At 49.1% G+C, this 17358-nt stretch overlaps 1 protein-coding gene across 1 annotated transcript in view; it reads right to left on the bottom strand.

Annotated features, from left to right (window-relative positions):
- LOC306915937 (glutamate receptor ionotropic, NMDA 2C-like) overlaps positions 1-17358 on the bottom strand; it is a gene marked incomplete at its 5' end in the record, with an annotated part of 162874 nt that overhangs the window by 124915 nt on the left and 20601 nt on the right. The window contains 3 exons of the mRNA XM_079493608.1: positions 273-667; positions 8505-8693; positions 11842-11907. Of these exons, the coding sequence (XP_079349734.1) occupies positions 273-667; positions 8505-8693; positions 11842-11907 (650 nt within the window). The remainder of the gene's footprint in view (positions 1-272; positions 668-8504; positions 8694-11841; positions 11908-17358) is intronic.

Genomic DNA, 17358 nt, shown 5'->3' on the forward strand with positions numbered 1-17358 from the left:
ACATGTAGTCCAGGAAGTAAGTGAGCCCACCAGTGTCCATGACATCAGAGACACTAGGCTCACTGCTAGAATCTAAAATATCTACATAAAATATCTAAAATATCTATATAAATATTACACACATGAAGACCCCCCAGGAAAGTGTTCTAAACCACATATTACACACATGAAGACCCCCCAGGAAAGTGTTCTAAATCTTCTAAACGTCATTAACACATGTTTTTATTTTGCATAAAGGGTGAAGTGTCCCTTCAAGATGTTCTGGAGCTCACCTGAACAGCGTGCCGTTGTTGTCCGAGGGGGTCTTGGCGTTGTTGTCCGAGGGGGGCTTGGCGTTGTTGTCGTCGCCGTGCGGCGCGCCACAGTCCCCGTGGCCGTCGGGCACGAAGCCGTGGCTCCTCCGGAAGCTCTCGGCGCCCATGGCCACGATGGCCACGCCCTCGCGGACGCGCTGCCGCAGGCTGGTCCTCCAGTGGTCCGTGGTGACACCGATGACGCCCACGGGGAAGCTGTGGGGCGGCGGGCCGCTGGCGTCGGGGTCTCCCACCGCCACGCTGGGCAGCAGCCAGATGTAGCCGGGGCCCAGCAGGCCCACCTCGCCCGCCTGGCGGAACAGGTACTGGGCCTCCTCGTGGGACACGTAGGCCATCAGCACCTGGGCGTCCACCTGGGGGTGAGGGTTCAGGGGTTAGACGTCAGTAAGTAGCCTTGCAGAGCCATGAGGCCCATAGGGGCAGGAGCCTATCTCCTGTTTCTGTAGCCATGAGGCCCATAGGGCAGGAGCCTATCTCCTGTTTCTGTAGCCATGAGGCCCATAGGGCAGGAGCCTATCTCCTGTTTCTGTAGCCATGAGGCCCATAGGGGCAGGAGCCTATCTCCTGTTTCTGTAGCCATGAGGCCCATAGGGGCAGGAGCCTATCTCCTGTTTCTGTAGCCATGAGGCCCATAGGGCAGGAGCCTATCTCCTGTTTCTGTAGCCATGAGGCCCATAGGGCAGGAGCCTATCTCCTGTTTCTGTAGCCATGAGGCCCATAGGGCAGGAACCTATCTCCTGTTTCTGTAGCCATGAGGCCCATAGGGCAGGAGCCTATCTCCTGTTTCTGTAGCCATGAGGCCCATAGGGCAGGAGCCTATCTCCTGTTTCTGTAGCCATGAGGCCCATAGGGGCAGGAGCCTATCTCCTGTTTCTGTAGCCATGAGGCCCATAGGGGCAGGAGCCTATCTCCTGTTTCTGTAGCCATGAGGCCCATAGGGGCAGAAGCCTATCTCCTGTTTCTGTAGCCATGAGGCCCATAGGGGCAGGAGCCTATCTCCTGTTTCTGTAGCCATGAGGCCCATAGGGGCAGGAGCCTATCTCCTGTTTCTGTAGCCATGAGGCCCATAGGGGCAGGAGCCTATCTCCTGTTTCTGTAGCCATGTGGCCCATAGGGGCAGGAGCCTATCTCCTGTTTCTGTAGCCATGAGGCCCATAGGGGCAGGAGCCTATCTCCTGTTTCTGTAGCCATGAGGCCCATAGGGGCAGGAGCCTATCTCCTGTTTCTGTAGCCATGAGGCCCATAGGGCAGGAGCCTATCTCCTGTTTCTGTAGCCATGAGGCCCATAGGGGCAGGAGCCTATCTCCTGTTTCTGTAGCCATGAGGCCCATAGGGGCAGGAGCCTATCTCCTGTTTCTGTAGCCATGAGGCCCATAGGGGCAGAAGCCTATCTCCTGTTTCTGTAGCCATGAGGCCCATAGGGGCAGGAGCCTATCTCCTGTTTCTGTAGCCATGAGGCCCATAGGGGCAGGAGCCTATCTCCTGTTTCTGTAGCCATGAGGCCCATAGGGGCAGGAGCCTATCTCCTGTTTCTGTAGCCATGTGGCCCATAGGGGCAGGAGCCTATCTCCTGTTTCTGTAGCCATGAGGCCCATAGGGGCAGGAGCCTATCTCCTGTTTCTGTAGCCATGAGGCCCATAGGGGCAGGAGCCTATCTCCTGTTTCTGTAGCCATGAGGCCCATAGGGCAGGAGCCTATCTCCTGTTTCTGTAGCCATGAGGCCCATAGGGGCAGGAGCCTATCTCCTGTTTCTGTAGCCATGAGGCCCATAGGGGCAGGAGCCTATCTCCTGTTTCTGTAGCCATGAGGCCCATAGGGGCAGGAGCCTATCTCCTGTTTCTGTAGCCATGAGGCCCATAGGGGCAGGAGCCTATCTCCTGTTTCTGTAGCCATGAGGCCCATAGGGGCAGGAGCCTATCTCCTGTTTCTGTAGCCATGAGGCCCATAGGGGCAGGAGCCTATCTCCTGTTTCTGTAGCCATGAGGCCCATAGGGCAGGAGCCTATCTCCTGTTTCTGTAGCCATGAGGCCCATAGGGGCAGGAGCCTATCTCCTGTTTCTGTAGCCATGAGGCCCATAGGGGCAGGAGCCTATCTCCTGTTTCTGTAGCCATGAGGCCCATAGGGCAGGAGCCTATCTCCTGTTTCTGTAGCCATGAGGCCAATAGGGGCAGGAGCCTATCTCCTGTTTCTGTAGCCATGAGGCCCATAGGGCAGGAGCCTATCTCATGTTTCTGTAGCCATGAGGCCCATAGGGGCAGGAGCCTATCTCCTGTTTCTGTAGCCATGAGGCCCATAGGGCAGGAGCCTATCTCCTGTTTCTGTAGCCATGAGGCCCATAGGGCAGGAGCCTATCTCCTGTTTCTGTAGCCATGAGGCCCATAGGGGCAGGAGCCTATCTCCTGTTTCTGTAGCCATGAGGCCCATAGGGGCAGGAGCCTATCTCCTGTTTCTGTAGCCATGAGGCCCATAAGGGCAGGAGCCTATCTCCTGTTTCTGTAGCCATGAGGCCCATAGGGGCAGAAGCCTATCTCCTGTTTCTGTAGCCATGAGGCCCATAGGGGCAGGAGCCTATCTCCTGTTTCTGTAGCCATGAGGCCCATAGGGGCAGGAGCCTATCTCCTGTTTCTGTAGCCATGAGGCCCATAGGGGCAGGAGCCTATCTCCTGTTTCTGTAGCCATGAGGCCCATAGGGGCAGAAGCCTATCTCCTGTTTCTGTAGCCATGAGGCCCATAGGGGCAGGAGCCTATCTCCTGTTTCTGTAGCCATGAGGCCCATAGGGGCAGGAGCCTATCTCCTGTTTCTGTAGCCATGAGGCCAATAGGGGCAGGAGCCTATCTCCTGTTTCTGTAGCCATGAGGCCCATAGGGGCAGGAGCCTATCTCCTGTTTCTGTAGCCATGAGGCCCATAGGGGCAGGAGCCTATCTCCTGTTTCTGTAGCCATGAGGCCCATAGGGGCAGGAGCCTATCTCCTGTTTCTGTAGCCATGAGGCCCATAGGGGCAGGAGCCTATCTCCTGTTTCTGTAGCCATGAGGCCCATAGGGGCAGGAGCCTATCTCCTGTCTCTGTAGCCATGAGGCCCATAGGGGCAGGAGCCTATCTCCTGTTTCTGTAGCCATGAGGCCCATAGGGGCAGGAGCCTATCTCCTGTCTCTGTAGCCATGAGGCCCATAGGGGCAGGAGCCTATCTCCTGTCTCTGTAGCCATGAGGCCCATAGGGGCAGGAGCCTATCTCCTGTCTCTGTAGCCATGAGGCCCATAGGGGCAGGAGCCTATCTCCTGTTTCTGTAGCCATGAGGCCCATAGGGGCAGGAGCCTATCTCCTGTTTCTGTAGCCATGAGGCCCATAGGGCAGGAGCCTATCTCCTGTTTCTGTAGCCATGAGGCCCATAGGGGCAGGAGCCTATCTCCTGTTTCTGTAGCCATGAGGCCCATAGGGGCAGGAGCCTATCTCCTGTTTCTGTAGCCATGAGGCCCATAGGGGCAGGAGCCTATCTCCTGTTTCTGTAGCCATGAGGCCCATAGGGGCAGGAGCCTATCTCCTGTTTCTGTAGCCATGAGGCCCATAGGGCAGGAGCCTATCTCCTGTTTCTGTAGCCATGAGGCCCATAGGGGCAGGAGCCTATCTCCTGTTTCTGTAGCCATGAGGCCCATAGGGGCAGGAGACTATCTCCTGTCTCTGTAGCCATGAGGCCCATAGGGGCAGGAGCCTATCTCCTGTCTCTGTAGCCATGAGGCCCATAGGGGCAGGAGCCTATCTCCTGTCTCTGTAGCCATGAGGCCCATAGGGGCAGGAGCCTATCTCCTGTTTCTGTAGCCATGAGGCCCATAGGGGCAGGAGCCTATCTCCTGTTTCTGTAGCCATGAGGCCCATAGGGCAGGAGCCTATCGCCTGTTTCTGTAGCCATGAGGCCCATAGGGGCAGGAGCCTATCTCCTGTTTCTGTAGCCATGAGGCCCATAGGGCAGGAGCCTATATCCTGTTTCTGTAGCCATGAGGCCCATAGGGCAGGAGCCTATCTCCTGTTTCTGTAGCCATGAGGCCCATAGGGGCAGGAGCCTATCTCCTGTTTCTGTAGCCATGAGGCCCATAGGGGCAGGAGCCTATCTCCTGTTTCTGTAGCCATGAGGCCCATAGGGGCAGGAGCCTATCTCCTGTTTCTGTAGCCATGAGGCCCATAGGGGCAGGAGCCTATCTCCTGTTTCTGTAGCCATGAGGCCCATAGGGCAGGAGCCTATCTCCTGTTTCTGTAGCCATGAGGCCCATAGGGGCAGGAGCCTATCTCCTGTCTCTGTAGCCATGAGGCCCATAGGGGCAGGAGCCTATCTCCTGTCTCTGTAGCCATGAGGCCCATAGGGGCAGGAGCCTATCTCCTGTCTCTGTAGCCATGAGGCCCATAGGGGCAGGAGCCTATCTCCTGTTTCTGTAGCCATGAGGCCCATAGGGGCAGGAGCCTATCTCCTGTTTCTGTAGCCATGAGGCCCATAGGGCAGGAGCCTATCGCCTGTTTCTGTAGCCATGAGGCCCATAGGGGCAGGAGCCTATCTCCTGTTTCTGTAGCCATGAGGCCCATAGGGCAGGAGCCTATCTCCTGTTTCTGTAGCCATGAGGCCCATAGGGCAGGAGCCTATCTCCTGTTTCTGTAGCATGAGGCAGCTTGATGTACAAGTACACCCCCTGGACATGACGCTAGTATGTCGCATGGCTCCTTACCCCCAATCCAACCCTTGATGCTGAGTGTCAAGCAGTCTTTGGTATGACCCGGTCGGAGATCGAACCCCGACCACCCAGTCTCAGGGCGGACCCTCTAACCACAAGGCCACCAAACCAAATGGACCCTTATAGATATTGAGAGTGTAAAATGAAACCAAATGGACCAGTAAGGGTGCATTTGGTTTCACTTTAAACATCTGCATTACTAAATAATTGTAAACCTCTGCATTACTGAATTTACAAGAAGTCTACACAATTACAGAATGTAGAAGAATTGTTATTTTGATCAACATTTGGCCTATTATCTCTCCTAATGGTACCAACATCAATACAGCATGGAATTGTGGACAAAATATTATTCAACGACAACAAAATATTCTTTCGTTTTGGGTCTGAGAGGCTAAATGTCATCAAATGGTGGTCCGTGGCTCAAATGGGTCTGAGAGGATAAATGTCATCAAATGGTGGTCCGTGGCTCAAATGGGTCTGAGAGGCTAAATGTCATCAAATGGTGGTCCGTGGCTCAAATCAAATCAAATCAAATCAAATCAATTTTATTTGTATAGCACATTTAAAAACGACTCTCATCGTACCAAAGTGCTTCACAGGTCACAGAAAAACAATACGATACAGTGCAATACAGTACATCAGTGAAACAATAAAATAAAAATAAAATGATAAAAATGCATAGTTATGGTACAGTAGTCAAGAGAGATGTTAAGCAGTTAAAAGGCAGTACGAAAAAAACGTATCCTAGGTATAAAGTGCACGAGTATTAGGGGGACTGGAAGGCTTGAGAGTAGAGGAACGTTTTGAGCCTAGACTTAAAACTCTCAGTGGAGGGGGCAGATCTGACAGCGAGAGGAATGCTATTCCAAAGTATAGGAGCTGCGACAGCAAAGGCTCGGTCGCCCCTGAGCCTCTTCCTTGTTGCTGGGACTACTAGGAGTCGTCTGTCTGCTGACCTGAGGGTCCTGATGGAGGAGGAGTATGATAGGAGGTCAGAGATGTAGGAGGGGGCCAGTCCGTTTAGTGCTTTGTATGTGAAGAGAAGGGTTTTGAATTTAATTCTGAACCGGACTGGCAACCAGTGGAGAGAGGCAAGGACAGGGGTGATATGGTCTCGCCTCTTGGTGCCAGTCAGGAGTCTGGCAGCCGCATTTTGCACCAGTTGGAGACGGGATAGGGATGACTGGGAAATTCCGGTGTAGAGGGAGTTGCAATAATCTAGACGGGATGAAATGAGTGCATGGATGACAATTTCGAGGTCGTGTGTGGAGAGAAATGGCTTAATTTTGGTGATGGAGCGGAGGTGGAAAAAGCTGGTTTTGACTATGGTGTTGATTTGTTTGTCGAATTTAAAGGCGGAATCAAAAAGCACCCCAAGGTTTTTAGCGTGGGGTTTGACAAGGGGGGCGAGGTCGCCAAGGTCATTTTTTATTTGTGTGATGGAGTCAGGTGGACCAAATAGTACTATTTCAAATTTACTGTCATTTAGTTGTAGGAAGTTTTGTGCCATCCATCTTTTGATGTCGGTGAGGCATTTATTTAGGTTGTTTAGTGTGGATTGATCGTTGGGTTTCAGAGGGAGATATAGTTGGGTGTCATCTGCGTAGCAGTGGAATGAGATGTTATATTGTCTGATGATATGACCAAGGGGGAGCATATAGAGGGAAAACAAGATGGGGCCTAGGATGGATCCTTGGGGGACTCCGCAGGAGAGGTGGGCAGGGGGAGAGGAGAAGGTACCCATATTGACAGAGAAAGATCTGTCCTTGAGGTAAGATTCAAACCAGCCCAAGGCTGTGTTTTGGACTCCAGCATGGGACTTGAGGCGGTGCAGTAGAATGGTGTGGTCCACGGTGTCGAATGCTGCGCTAAGGTCCAGCAGCAGTAGGACACCGCAGTCCCCAGCGTCAGCAGAGAGGAGCAGGTCGTTGTGGACCTTCAGGAGGGCTGATTCTGTACTGTGGAGGGGTCTGAAACCTGACTGAAATGTTTCCATTATATTGTTGTGTTGAAGGTATGGCATTAACTGGGAGAGAATTACTTTTTCTAGGATTTTGGACAAAAATGGAAGTTTTGATATGGGTCTGTAATTGCTGGGTACGGAGGGGTCAGTGTTGGGTTTTTTCAGGAGGGGTTGAACTACTGCATGCTTGAAGCAGTCCGGGACTGTGCCAGTGGCCAGGGAGCTATTTATTATTGCCAGGATGCTGGGACCAGCGGTGTTGGCAACCTCTTTCAGGAGGGCAGAGGGGACAATGTCAAGATGACAGGTGGCAGGCTTCATGGTGGAGATTATGTTGTTGAGGCTGGGGAGTGTGGTGGGAAGGAAGCTGTCTAATATGGAGGTGCAGGTCGATGGGGTCGTTAGGTCAAATGTGGGTGGGGGGATATTCTGTCTGATGTTATTTACTTTTGTGATAAAAAATTGAAGGAACTCGTTACATTTTGCAGCAGAAATGTCCGTATTATTGCCGGGGGGAGGGTGGATAACTGAGTTTATGGTTTTGAAGAGGATCTGTGGATTTTGGGAGTTGTCAGAAATGAGTTTAGAGAAATAGGTTTTACGTGCTGCGTTTATAGCATCCTGATAACTGAGGAGGTTGTTTTTCAGAATGTCGAAGGAGATCTGAAGTTTGTCACTTTTCCACTTCCTTTCTGATTTTCTGCATTCCCTTCTCAGGGCTCTGGTGATGTCATTTAGCCAAGGGGAGCATTTTGGTTTGGATTTTTTTGGTTTTAAGGGAGCAACATTATCTAGGATTGTGGCGCAGGTGAAATTAAATAGGGAAATAAGTTCCTCTGTGTTCATATCTGGTGGTGGGGCCTCGACAATACAGGTGTTTGGGGCAGCAGTGAGCGCCTCTGAAAAAATGGCGGCAGTTTGGGAGTTAAAGTGACGTGAGTAACGAGTTGGGAGATGAGGTTTTGACAGGGGGAGACACAGAGCGGCATCAAATAAAATGGTGCAATGGTCGGACAGACATGGAGCTATTATTTCCATGTTAACTATATTAAGACCGCAATATAGAACTAGGTCCAACGTGTGACCCAGCCTGTGTGTGGGACCGGTGTCAAGGAGTGAAAGATTAAAAGACTCGATTAAATGACTAAAATCGCTAACTAGAGGCTTATTTGGGCAACATAAGTGGACATTTATGTCACCTAGAATCAAAGCCTCGTCAAAGTTGGGCATAATGGTTGAGAGGAAGGCTGAAAATTGAAAAATGAAGTCCTTGGATTTTGGTGGGCGGTACACGAGAATAATTAAAAGTGGATTTTCAGAGTCCACTCTAATGGCTTGGACCTCAAAACTGGGGTAGTGATCTGTGTTAACTAGGCGGCAGTTAAAGAGTTTCTCAAATGGGTCTGAGAGGATAAATGTAATCAAATGGTGGTCCGTGGCTCAGATGCTGGATAAATAATGGACCTTGATGTGAAAATGTTCAGGGGTTTAGGGGGTCTCCTACCTGCTGCAGCGTGCGTTTGGTGCGCGCGTCGTTGGCGCCCACGGACATCTCCAGGGACAGGACGTCCTGCAGCTTCCACAGGAAGTAGGAGGTGTCCGTGTAGGACTCCACCAGGTCCACGAACACATCGTAGCCCGGCAGGAAGCTGGTGATCAGCACGAACTCTCCCCAGTCATACTCCTCCATGATCTGGAGGAGGAGAAGGACAGAGATCAGTACGAACTCTCCCCAGTCATACTCCTCCATGATCTGGAGGAGGAGAAGGACAGAGATCAGTACGAACTCTCCCCAGTCATACTCCTCCATTATCTAGAGGAGAAGGACAGAGATCAGTACGAACTCTCCCCAGTCATACTCCTCCATTATCTAGAGGAGAAGGACAGAGATCAGTACGAACTCTCCCCAGTCGTACTCCTCCATTATCTAGAGGAGAAGGACAGAGATCAGTACGAACTCTCCCCAGTCGTACTCCTCCATTATCTAGAGGAGAAGGACAGAGATCAGTACGAACTCTCCCCAGTCATACTCCTCCATTATCTGGAGGAGGAGAAGGACAGAGATCAGTACGAACTCTCCCCAGTCATACTCCTCCATGATCTGGAGGAGGAGAAGGACAGAGATCAGTACGAACTCTCCCCAGTCATACTCCTCCATGATCTGGAGGAGGAGAAGGACAGAGATCAGTACGAACTCTCCCCAGTCGTACTCCTCCATTATCTGGAGGAGGAGAAGGACAGAGATCAGTACGAACTCTCCCCAGTCATACTCCTCCATGATCTGGAGGAGGAGAAGGACAGAGATCAGTACGAACTCTCCCCAGTCGTACTCCTCCATTATCTAGAGGAGAAGGACAGAGATCAGTACGAACTCTCCCCAGTCATACTCCTCCATGATCTGGAGGAGGAGAAGGACAGAGATCAGTACGAACTCTCCCCAGTCATACTCCTCCATTATCTGGAGGAGGAGAAGGACAGAGATCAGTACGAACTCTCCCCAGTCATACTCCTCCATTATCTGGAGGAGGAGAAGGACAGAGATCAGTACGAACTCTCCCCAGTCATACTCCTCCATTATCTGGAGGAGGAGAAGGACAGAGATCAGTACGAACTCTCCCCAGTCATACTCCTCCATGATCTGGAGGAGGAGGAGGAGGAGAAGGAGGAGGAGAGTACCCTCTGTTTCTCGATGGCTTAACGAATGTGTATCCTTGATACACTTGGAGAGGCTGCGTTGCAATGGGCAGAACAGTCTAGAAACATTGGAACACACACGGCGCCCTATTATGAGTCATCTCGACAAACTGTTGTACACATACTGTCTTACAAACTGTTGTACACATACAGTCTTACAAACTGTTGTACACATACTGTCTCACAAACTGTTGTACACATACTGTCTCACAAACTGTTGTACACATACTGTCTCACAAACTGTTGTACACATACAGTCTTACAAACTGTTGTACACATACTGTCTCACAAACTGTTGTACACATACTGTCTCACAAACTGTTGTACACATACAGTCTCACAAACTGTTGTACACATACTGTCTCACAAACTGTTGTACACATACTGTCTTACAAACTGTTGTACACATACAGTCTCACAAACTGTTGTATACATACTGTCTCACAAACTGTTGTACACATACTGTCTCACAAACTGTTGTACACATACAGTCTCACAAACTGTTGTACACATACTGTCTCACAAACTGTTGTACACATACAGTCTCACAAACTGTTGTACACATACTGTCTTACAAACTGTTGTACACATACAGTCTCACAAACTGTTGTACACATATGTCTCACAAACTGTTGTACACATACAGTCTCACAAACTGTTGTACACATACTGTCTCACAAACTGGTGTACACATACTGTCTCACAAACTGTTGTATACATACTGTCTTACAAACTGTTGTACACATACTGTCTCACAAACTGTTGTACACATATGTCTCACAAACTGTTGTACACATACAGTCTTACAAACTGTTGTACACATACTGTCTCACAAACTGTTGTACACATACTGTCTCACAAACTGTTGTACACATACAGTCTCACAAACTGTTGTACACATTCTGTCTTACAAACTGTTGTACACATACAGTCTTACAAACTGTTGTACACATACAGTCTCACAAACTGTTGTACACATACAGTCTTACTAACTGTTGTACACATACAGTCTTACTAACTGTTGTACACATACAGTCTTACTAACTGTTGTACACATACTGTCTCACAAACTGTTGTACACATACAGTCTTACTAACTGTTGTACACATACAGTCTCACAAACTGTTGTACACATACAGTCTTACTAACTGTTGTACACATACAGTCTTACTAACTGTTGTACACATACAGTCTTACTAACTGTTGTACACATACAGTCTTACTAACTGTTGTACACATACAGTCTTACTAACTGTTGTACACATACAGTCTTACTAACTGTTGTACACATACTGTCTCACAAACTGTTGTACACATACTGTCTCACAAACTGTTGTACACATACTGTCTCACAAACTGTTGTACACATACTGTCTCACAAACTGTTGTACACATACTGTCTCACAAACTGTTGTACACATACTGTCTCACAAACTGTTGTACACATACTGTCTCACAAACTGTTGTACACATACTGTCTCACAAACTGTTGTACACATACAGTCTCACAAACTGTTGTACACATACAGTCTCACAAACTGGTGTACACATATGTCTTACAAACTGTTGTACACATACTGTCTCACAAACTGTTGTACACATACTGTCTCACAAACTGTTGTACACATACTGTCTCACAAACTGTTGTACACATACTGTCTCACAAACTGTTGTACACATACAGTCTCACAAACTGTTGTACACATACAGTCTCACAAACTGTTGTACACATACTGTCTCACAAACTGTTGTACACATACAGTCTCACAAACTGTTGTACACATACTGTCTCACAAACTGTTGTACACATACTGTCTCACAAACTGTTGTACACATACAGTCTCACAAACTGTTGTACACATACAGTCTCACAAACTGTTGTACACATACAGTCTCACAAACTGTTGTACACATACAGTCTCACAAACTGTTGTACACATACTGTCTTACAAACTGTTGCACACATTCTGTCTTACAAACTGTTGCACACATTCTGTCTTACAAACTGTTGTACACATACTGTACATACAGTAGTGTTGTGTGCCGTGTGTGTGTGTGTGTGTGTGTGTGTGTGTGTGTGTGTGTGTGTGTGTGTGTGTGTGTGTGTGTGTGTGTGTGTGCACGTGCGTGCAGTGTTGCTGTCTCACCTTGAACATGCAGACAATCTGTTGCTCCAGAGAAGCTCCCATCTGGAGGAAGGTGGAGCCTTCATCCTGAATACCAGACAGAAAACACACAACCAGACACAGTGACGCAGTGATTTTAAGCCATTCAGACCTGAGTACGATTCTATAAATGTCTTCTAAATACAGACAGTTTTCAGACCTTCTCAAACATTTTCATGTCAAGGACCCCAAAAAATATCTGCATTTGGCCGCCGACCCCCATCTGAAAATATGTTGTTCAAGGCGTCCCCCAGAAGCAAAGGTTTGAGTTAAAAACGCTCTGAAAGAACATTTGTGCCACAGTTTCAAGACTTTTCCAAAATTTTTCAATAGCTAAAGTATAACATAATGCTATAAACACCAAAAGGGGGTTCCTGCCCAGAATGGGTTAATACTGACGACAGAAAACCCAGACAACCAGACACAGTGAAGCAGTGGTTCAAATACTGACAACAGACAGAATACGGCAGAAAAACGGCCACAGCCGTCATCACAAATGTGATGAGATCATCACCATTTGGGCCCCTTGCTGACGTCGACCCCAGGCAGGGTTCGAACCCACAACCTTCTGCATGGAAGGCATATGCTCTAGAACCCCCTAAACTAGGCCGGCCCACGAAGTGGAAATAATACTCAAACATCTACAAAGTAACTTGTAGTAACTGCAGTTAATTGAGCGACTCAAGAAGGAAGAGTCACAATGGGGTCCAGCCACAGGACATTACTGTCACACTCTGACCTATAGAGCATCACAGTCCCGCCCCCTTTCATGACCACGCCAGGCCCAGTCCCGCCCCCTTTCATGACGACGCCAGGCCCAGTCCCGCCCACTTTCATGACGACGCCAGGCCCAGTCCCGCCCCCTTTCATGACGACGCCAGGCCCAGTCCCGCCCGCTTTCATGACGACGCCAGGCCCAGTCCCGCCCCCTTTCATGACGACGCCAGGCCCAGTCCCGCCCCCTTTCATGACGACGCCAGGCCCAGTCCCGCCCCCTTTCATGACGACGCCAGGCCCAGTCCCGCCCCCTTTCATGACGACGCCAGGCCCAGTCCCGCCCCCTTTCATGACGACGCCAGGCCCAGTCCCGCCCCCTTTCATGACGACGCCAGGCCCAGTCCCGCCCCCTTTCATGACGACGCCAGGCCCAGTCCCGCCCCCTTTCATGACGACGCCAGGCCCAGTCCCGCCCCCTTTCATGACGACGCCAGGCCCAGTGCCGCCCCCTTTCATGACGACGCCAGGCCCAGTGCCGCCCCCTTTCATGACGACGCCAGGCCCAGTCCCGCCCCCTTTCATGACGACGCCAGGCCCAGTCCCGCCCCCTTTCATGACGACGCCAGGCCCAGTCCCGCCCCCTTTCATGACGACGCCAGGCCCAGGAAATGATTCCCAATGCATTTTTCCTCATAGACATTTCAAAACGTATTTATTTAAAGACCTTATAAGCGTCGTACAAACCCAACTCGAGTCGTGACAAATCATGACAACAAACACAATATTTTGGACCAAACAAATAATTACAAATAAGAAAAACAACAAAAAAAGTGTTGTAACCTGCCGTTTTTTTCCTCTTTCTAATTATTTGTTCGGCCCGAAAAAAAATGTTTGTTGTCATGATTTGTCACGACAAGAGTTGGCTTTGTACGACACTTAAAAGGTCTTTTAAATAAATACTTTTTGAAATGTCTATGAGGAAAATGAACGGAGAATCATTTCCTGGGCCCTGGTAGGGGGCGGGACAGGGCCCTGGTAGGGGGCTGGACTGGGCCCTGGTAGGGGGCGGGACTGGGCCCTGGTAGGGGGCTGGACTGGGCCCTGGTAGGGGGCGGGACTGGGCCCTGGTAGGGGGCGGGACTGAGCCCTGGTAGGGGCGGGACTGGGCCTTGGTAGGGGGCGGGACTGGGCCCTGGTAGGGGGCGGGACTGCAACGCTCTATAGTGTGGGTAGTGTAGTGTTGCCGAAAGGCACAGGTAGAAAAAACTGCCCAAAACTGGAAAATAGTGGAAAGAACGCCAAAGAGTCCTTGATGCAGAGATGAAGTGGTTTCTTTTTTCATTCCTGATTCACTAAAGTTTTCAAAAAATTGTAGTGTAGCAAAAAATAAACATTATTTCCCTGTGAGACGTTTAGTGGAAGTATAAGAGAAGAGTATTGAAAATACTCCAGTATCAAGTACAACAAAATAAAAATAAAAATAAAATAAATCCTCAGAAGAGCAACGTACTGGCCTGGGCCATGGCTCAGCGGTCCAGGCACCTTGGCTGGTAATCCAGTCTGGCAGTGTGCCGCAGGTTCGACTCCCGATCCCGACGGCCTTTACTGCATGTCACCCCCCCCCCATCTCTCTCCCCATTTCCTGTCAGCCTACTGTCCGTCCCATAGAGTATATATATAATAGAGACTGAACTGGCGCGAAGCTCCGCCCCCCCAGCTATTCATGTCAGTGGAAGTTGCTCAGTGGCGTTTTGAAGCACCCGGAAGACTGCCGGAAGTCCCTCCCCGGACCTCAACTTTGAGGTCCTGAGTGACGTAGGGCAACCGAGCGCTCAACGTTAAAGCCCAGCTGCACGGGGTTTCCCGGTCATGAATCCACGGGTCCGCCTGTAGTCCCTCCTCCTACCACTAGGACCCAGAGCTTCAACGTTGAATAGCCTCACTGCCCCCTTGGTCTGTCCCCATAAAATATATGAAATAAAGGCGAAAGCCAAAAAAGAAGTGCAACGTACTTGTGTACAGTTTATTTTAACCCATTTAGGCCTGACCTCAAAATTTAAAAAAAAATCTAAATCCTCCAGTTTTCTGAAATAAATATTTTCACGATTTTTCAAAAATAGCAGACATACAAGCTCGTAGCGCGCCACTCGGTGGCACGCTATGAGCTTGTAGATCTGCTATTTTTCAATAGCTAAATTATAACATGATGTTTAAAACACCAAAAGGGGTTCCCGCCCCAAAATGGGTTAAATAAAGTGTACAGTTTTTGAGTAAAGCCCAAGTACTTCATGTACTTGGTTATGTTCGGTTACACCACTGGAGACAACCATACTGTAAGCTATGCAGAAAGTCATGGCTTTGTAATAATGTACAACGTCAGCACTTTGGATTGGCACCCACTCCCCGAATGCAGCGATGGGATCATTTACATGTCAAGAAGTTCTGTTCAAAACTTCTCATCAAAGTGAACATCATCATCTTTCTGCCGCTGGCGCTTCTGTCGGATGATGGGAATGAATATGTGACACTTCAAAGAAAGTCTGTCTGTCTGTCTGTCTGTCTGTCTGTCTGTCTGTCTGTCTGTCTGTCTGTCTGTCTGTCTGTCTGTCTGTCTGTCTGTCTGTCTGTCTGTCTGTCTGTCTGTCTGTCTGTCTGTCTGTCTGTCTGTCTGTCTGTCTGTCTGTCTGTCTGTCTGTCTGTCTGTCTGTCTGTCTGTCTCTGGGGTTCAGAGTCTTTGCTCAAGGACACTTCAACACTAACTCTAAGGGAGCCCACAGGGATCAAACTGGGAAACTTGTGGTTCCCATCCAATACCGACCACTCTGCCCCTGGGCCACTGCATGTGTGTGTGCGCGTGTGCGTGTTGGGAGTTGACAAAGAGTTATCAGTGCACACCGCTCCTGCCGAGAGTCCTTCACCTGACATTCTATTCTGAACATGGACTGGAGAGAGAGAGAGAGAGAGAGAGAGAGAGAGAGAGAGAGAGAGAGAGAGAGAGAGAGAGAGAGAGAGATGAATGTAGGCCACGTGTGGAGGAGAAGTCATCCAGTTTCAGAGAAGAGGGAATAATATGTACTGGTTGAACTGGCTGTGAGAGCGGGTGTGTGTGCGCGTGTGTGCGCGTGCGTGCGACCCTCACCAGAAACCCTCTTTTTATATTTCTTAAATTAATGCCCTATTTCCTCCATTTTGGAATACATTTGAAAGTTGAAAAGTGGTTTAGTGTTAAAGGGGAAAACCACCCATTTTCAACATTTTACTATGTCATTAATACACCTTAGAGCTGTTGTGTGGAAATAATAAAAAAGTCCCCCCATTCTGTGTTTCCTAGAACTGTAATTATGAAAAAAATCATTAACATGGTGAAACACATCTTGATGACATCATCAAGATGTGTTTCACCATGTTAATGATTTTTTTCAGACCTCTAGTTCTAGGAAACACAGAATGGGGGGACTTTTTTATTATTTCCACACAACAGCTCTAAGGTGTATTCATGACATAGTAAAATGTTGAAAATGAGTGGAATGCCCCTTTAAGCAGTGGTTCATTTATTAAAAGTTTTCAGGGCTTTAAATTGATTGATCAAACGATATGCCCTGCTTATTACGCGTTTCCCGCTATTTGTTTTATGTGTCTAAATCGCCGAATTTTAATAATTAAAAAGAAAGTCAGTCGTTCCGCGGAGCAGGGGGAGAGAGCTTCATGTTATGATGACGAAACCGGAAATCGAAACTTAAGCTGGGCTGCTAGGGCTTCTGGGAAATTGAGTCCAATTCAAGTGGACGGGGGTTTTGTCTTCCTCACACCCCCCTCCATTCTGCTTGGCAAGATGGCGATTGGTACGCTGGAATGTAAACAAACGGCACAAGCTATTTTCGGCGGAATTTCGAGGAAAAAAAGCCCAGATACTTCAGCGTATGATCTAAAGGTCATAAAACAATCCTGGCAGCGTAGCATATTTGATTTTAATGCAGGTAACACGGATTATGCAGTAGAACTGTTAATAAAATAAAATGATAACGACATTGGATCACTGCGCAGATATTAGCCTGGAACTACAGACTGACATCACTGCCTAGATATTAGTCTGAGAGAGAGAGAGGCAGTGTTAGAGTGACAGTGATAGAGACAGAGAGAGAGAGAGACAGTGATAGAGTGACATTGATAGAGACCGAGAGAGAGAGTGATAGAGTGACAGTAGGTGCGGTTCCATTAAGCCTTTGCGAAAAAAGGAAGCGTATGTTCATTAAGTCGAAAAAAGAAAAGCGAATTGTCTGTGTTTCCATTAAACTGATAAAATGCGCATATGAAATAAGTTCATTAAATATGCAGTAGTTGGCACTGTTTTGCCAGTAAAGTGAGGCTCATGTAAAGTAGTCCTAATCCATGTTCACACCATTGATTTAGGGATTTGATGCGCTTTGTGCGTGCTCTCAGTTTAACGGACGGGACCCCATATACTGCGCTGTAATCTGATCCCTGGTCCGCATCATTTTGTGTCGAAATCCATGTCGTTACACCTGCATCTCCAGTAGACCCCTCCGTTCAGCCCCTCTACCACTCCCTGTACGTCCCTCCCTCCTGACCCCTCCGTTCAGTCCCTCTACCACTCCCTGTACGTCCCTCCCTCCTGACCCCTCCGTTCAGCCCCTCTACCACTCCCTGTACGTCCCTCCCTCCTGACCCCTCCGTTCAGTCCCTCTACCACTCCCTGTACGTCCCTCCCTCCTGACCCCTCCGTTCAGCCCCTCTACCACTCCCTGTACGTCCCTCCTGACC

Source organism: Electrona antarctica (genome assembly GCF_951216825.1).
Source record: "Electrona antarctica genome assembly, chromosome: 22".
Lineage (NCBI taxonomy): Eukaryota > Metazoa > Chordata > Actinopteri > Myctophiformes > Myctophidae > Electrona > Electrona antarctica.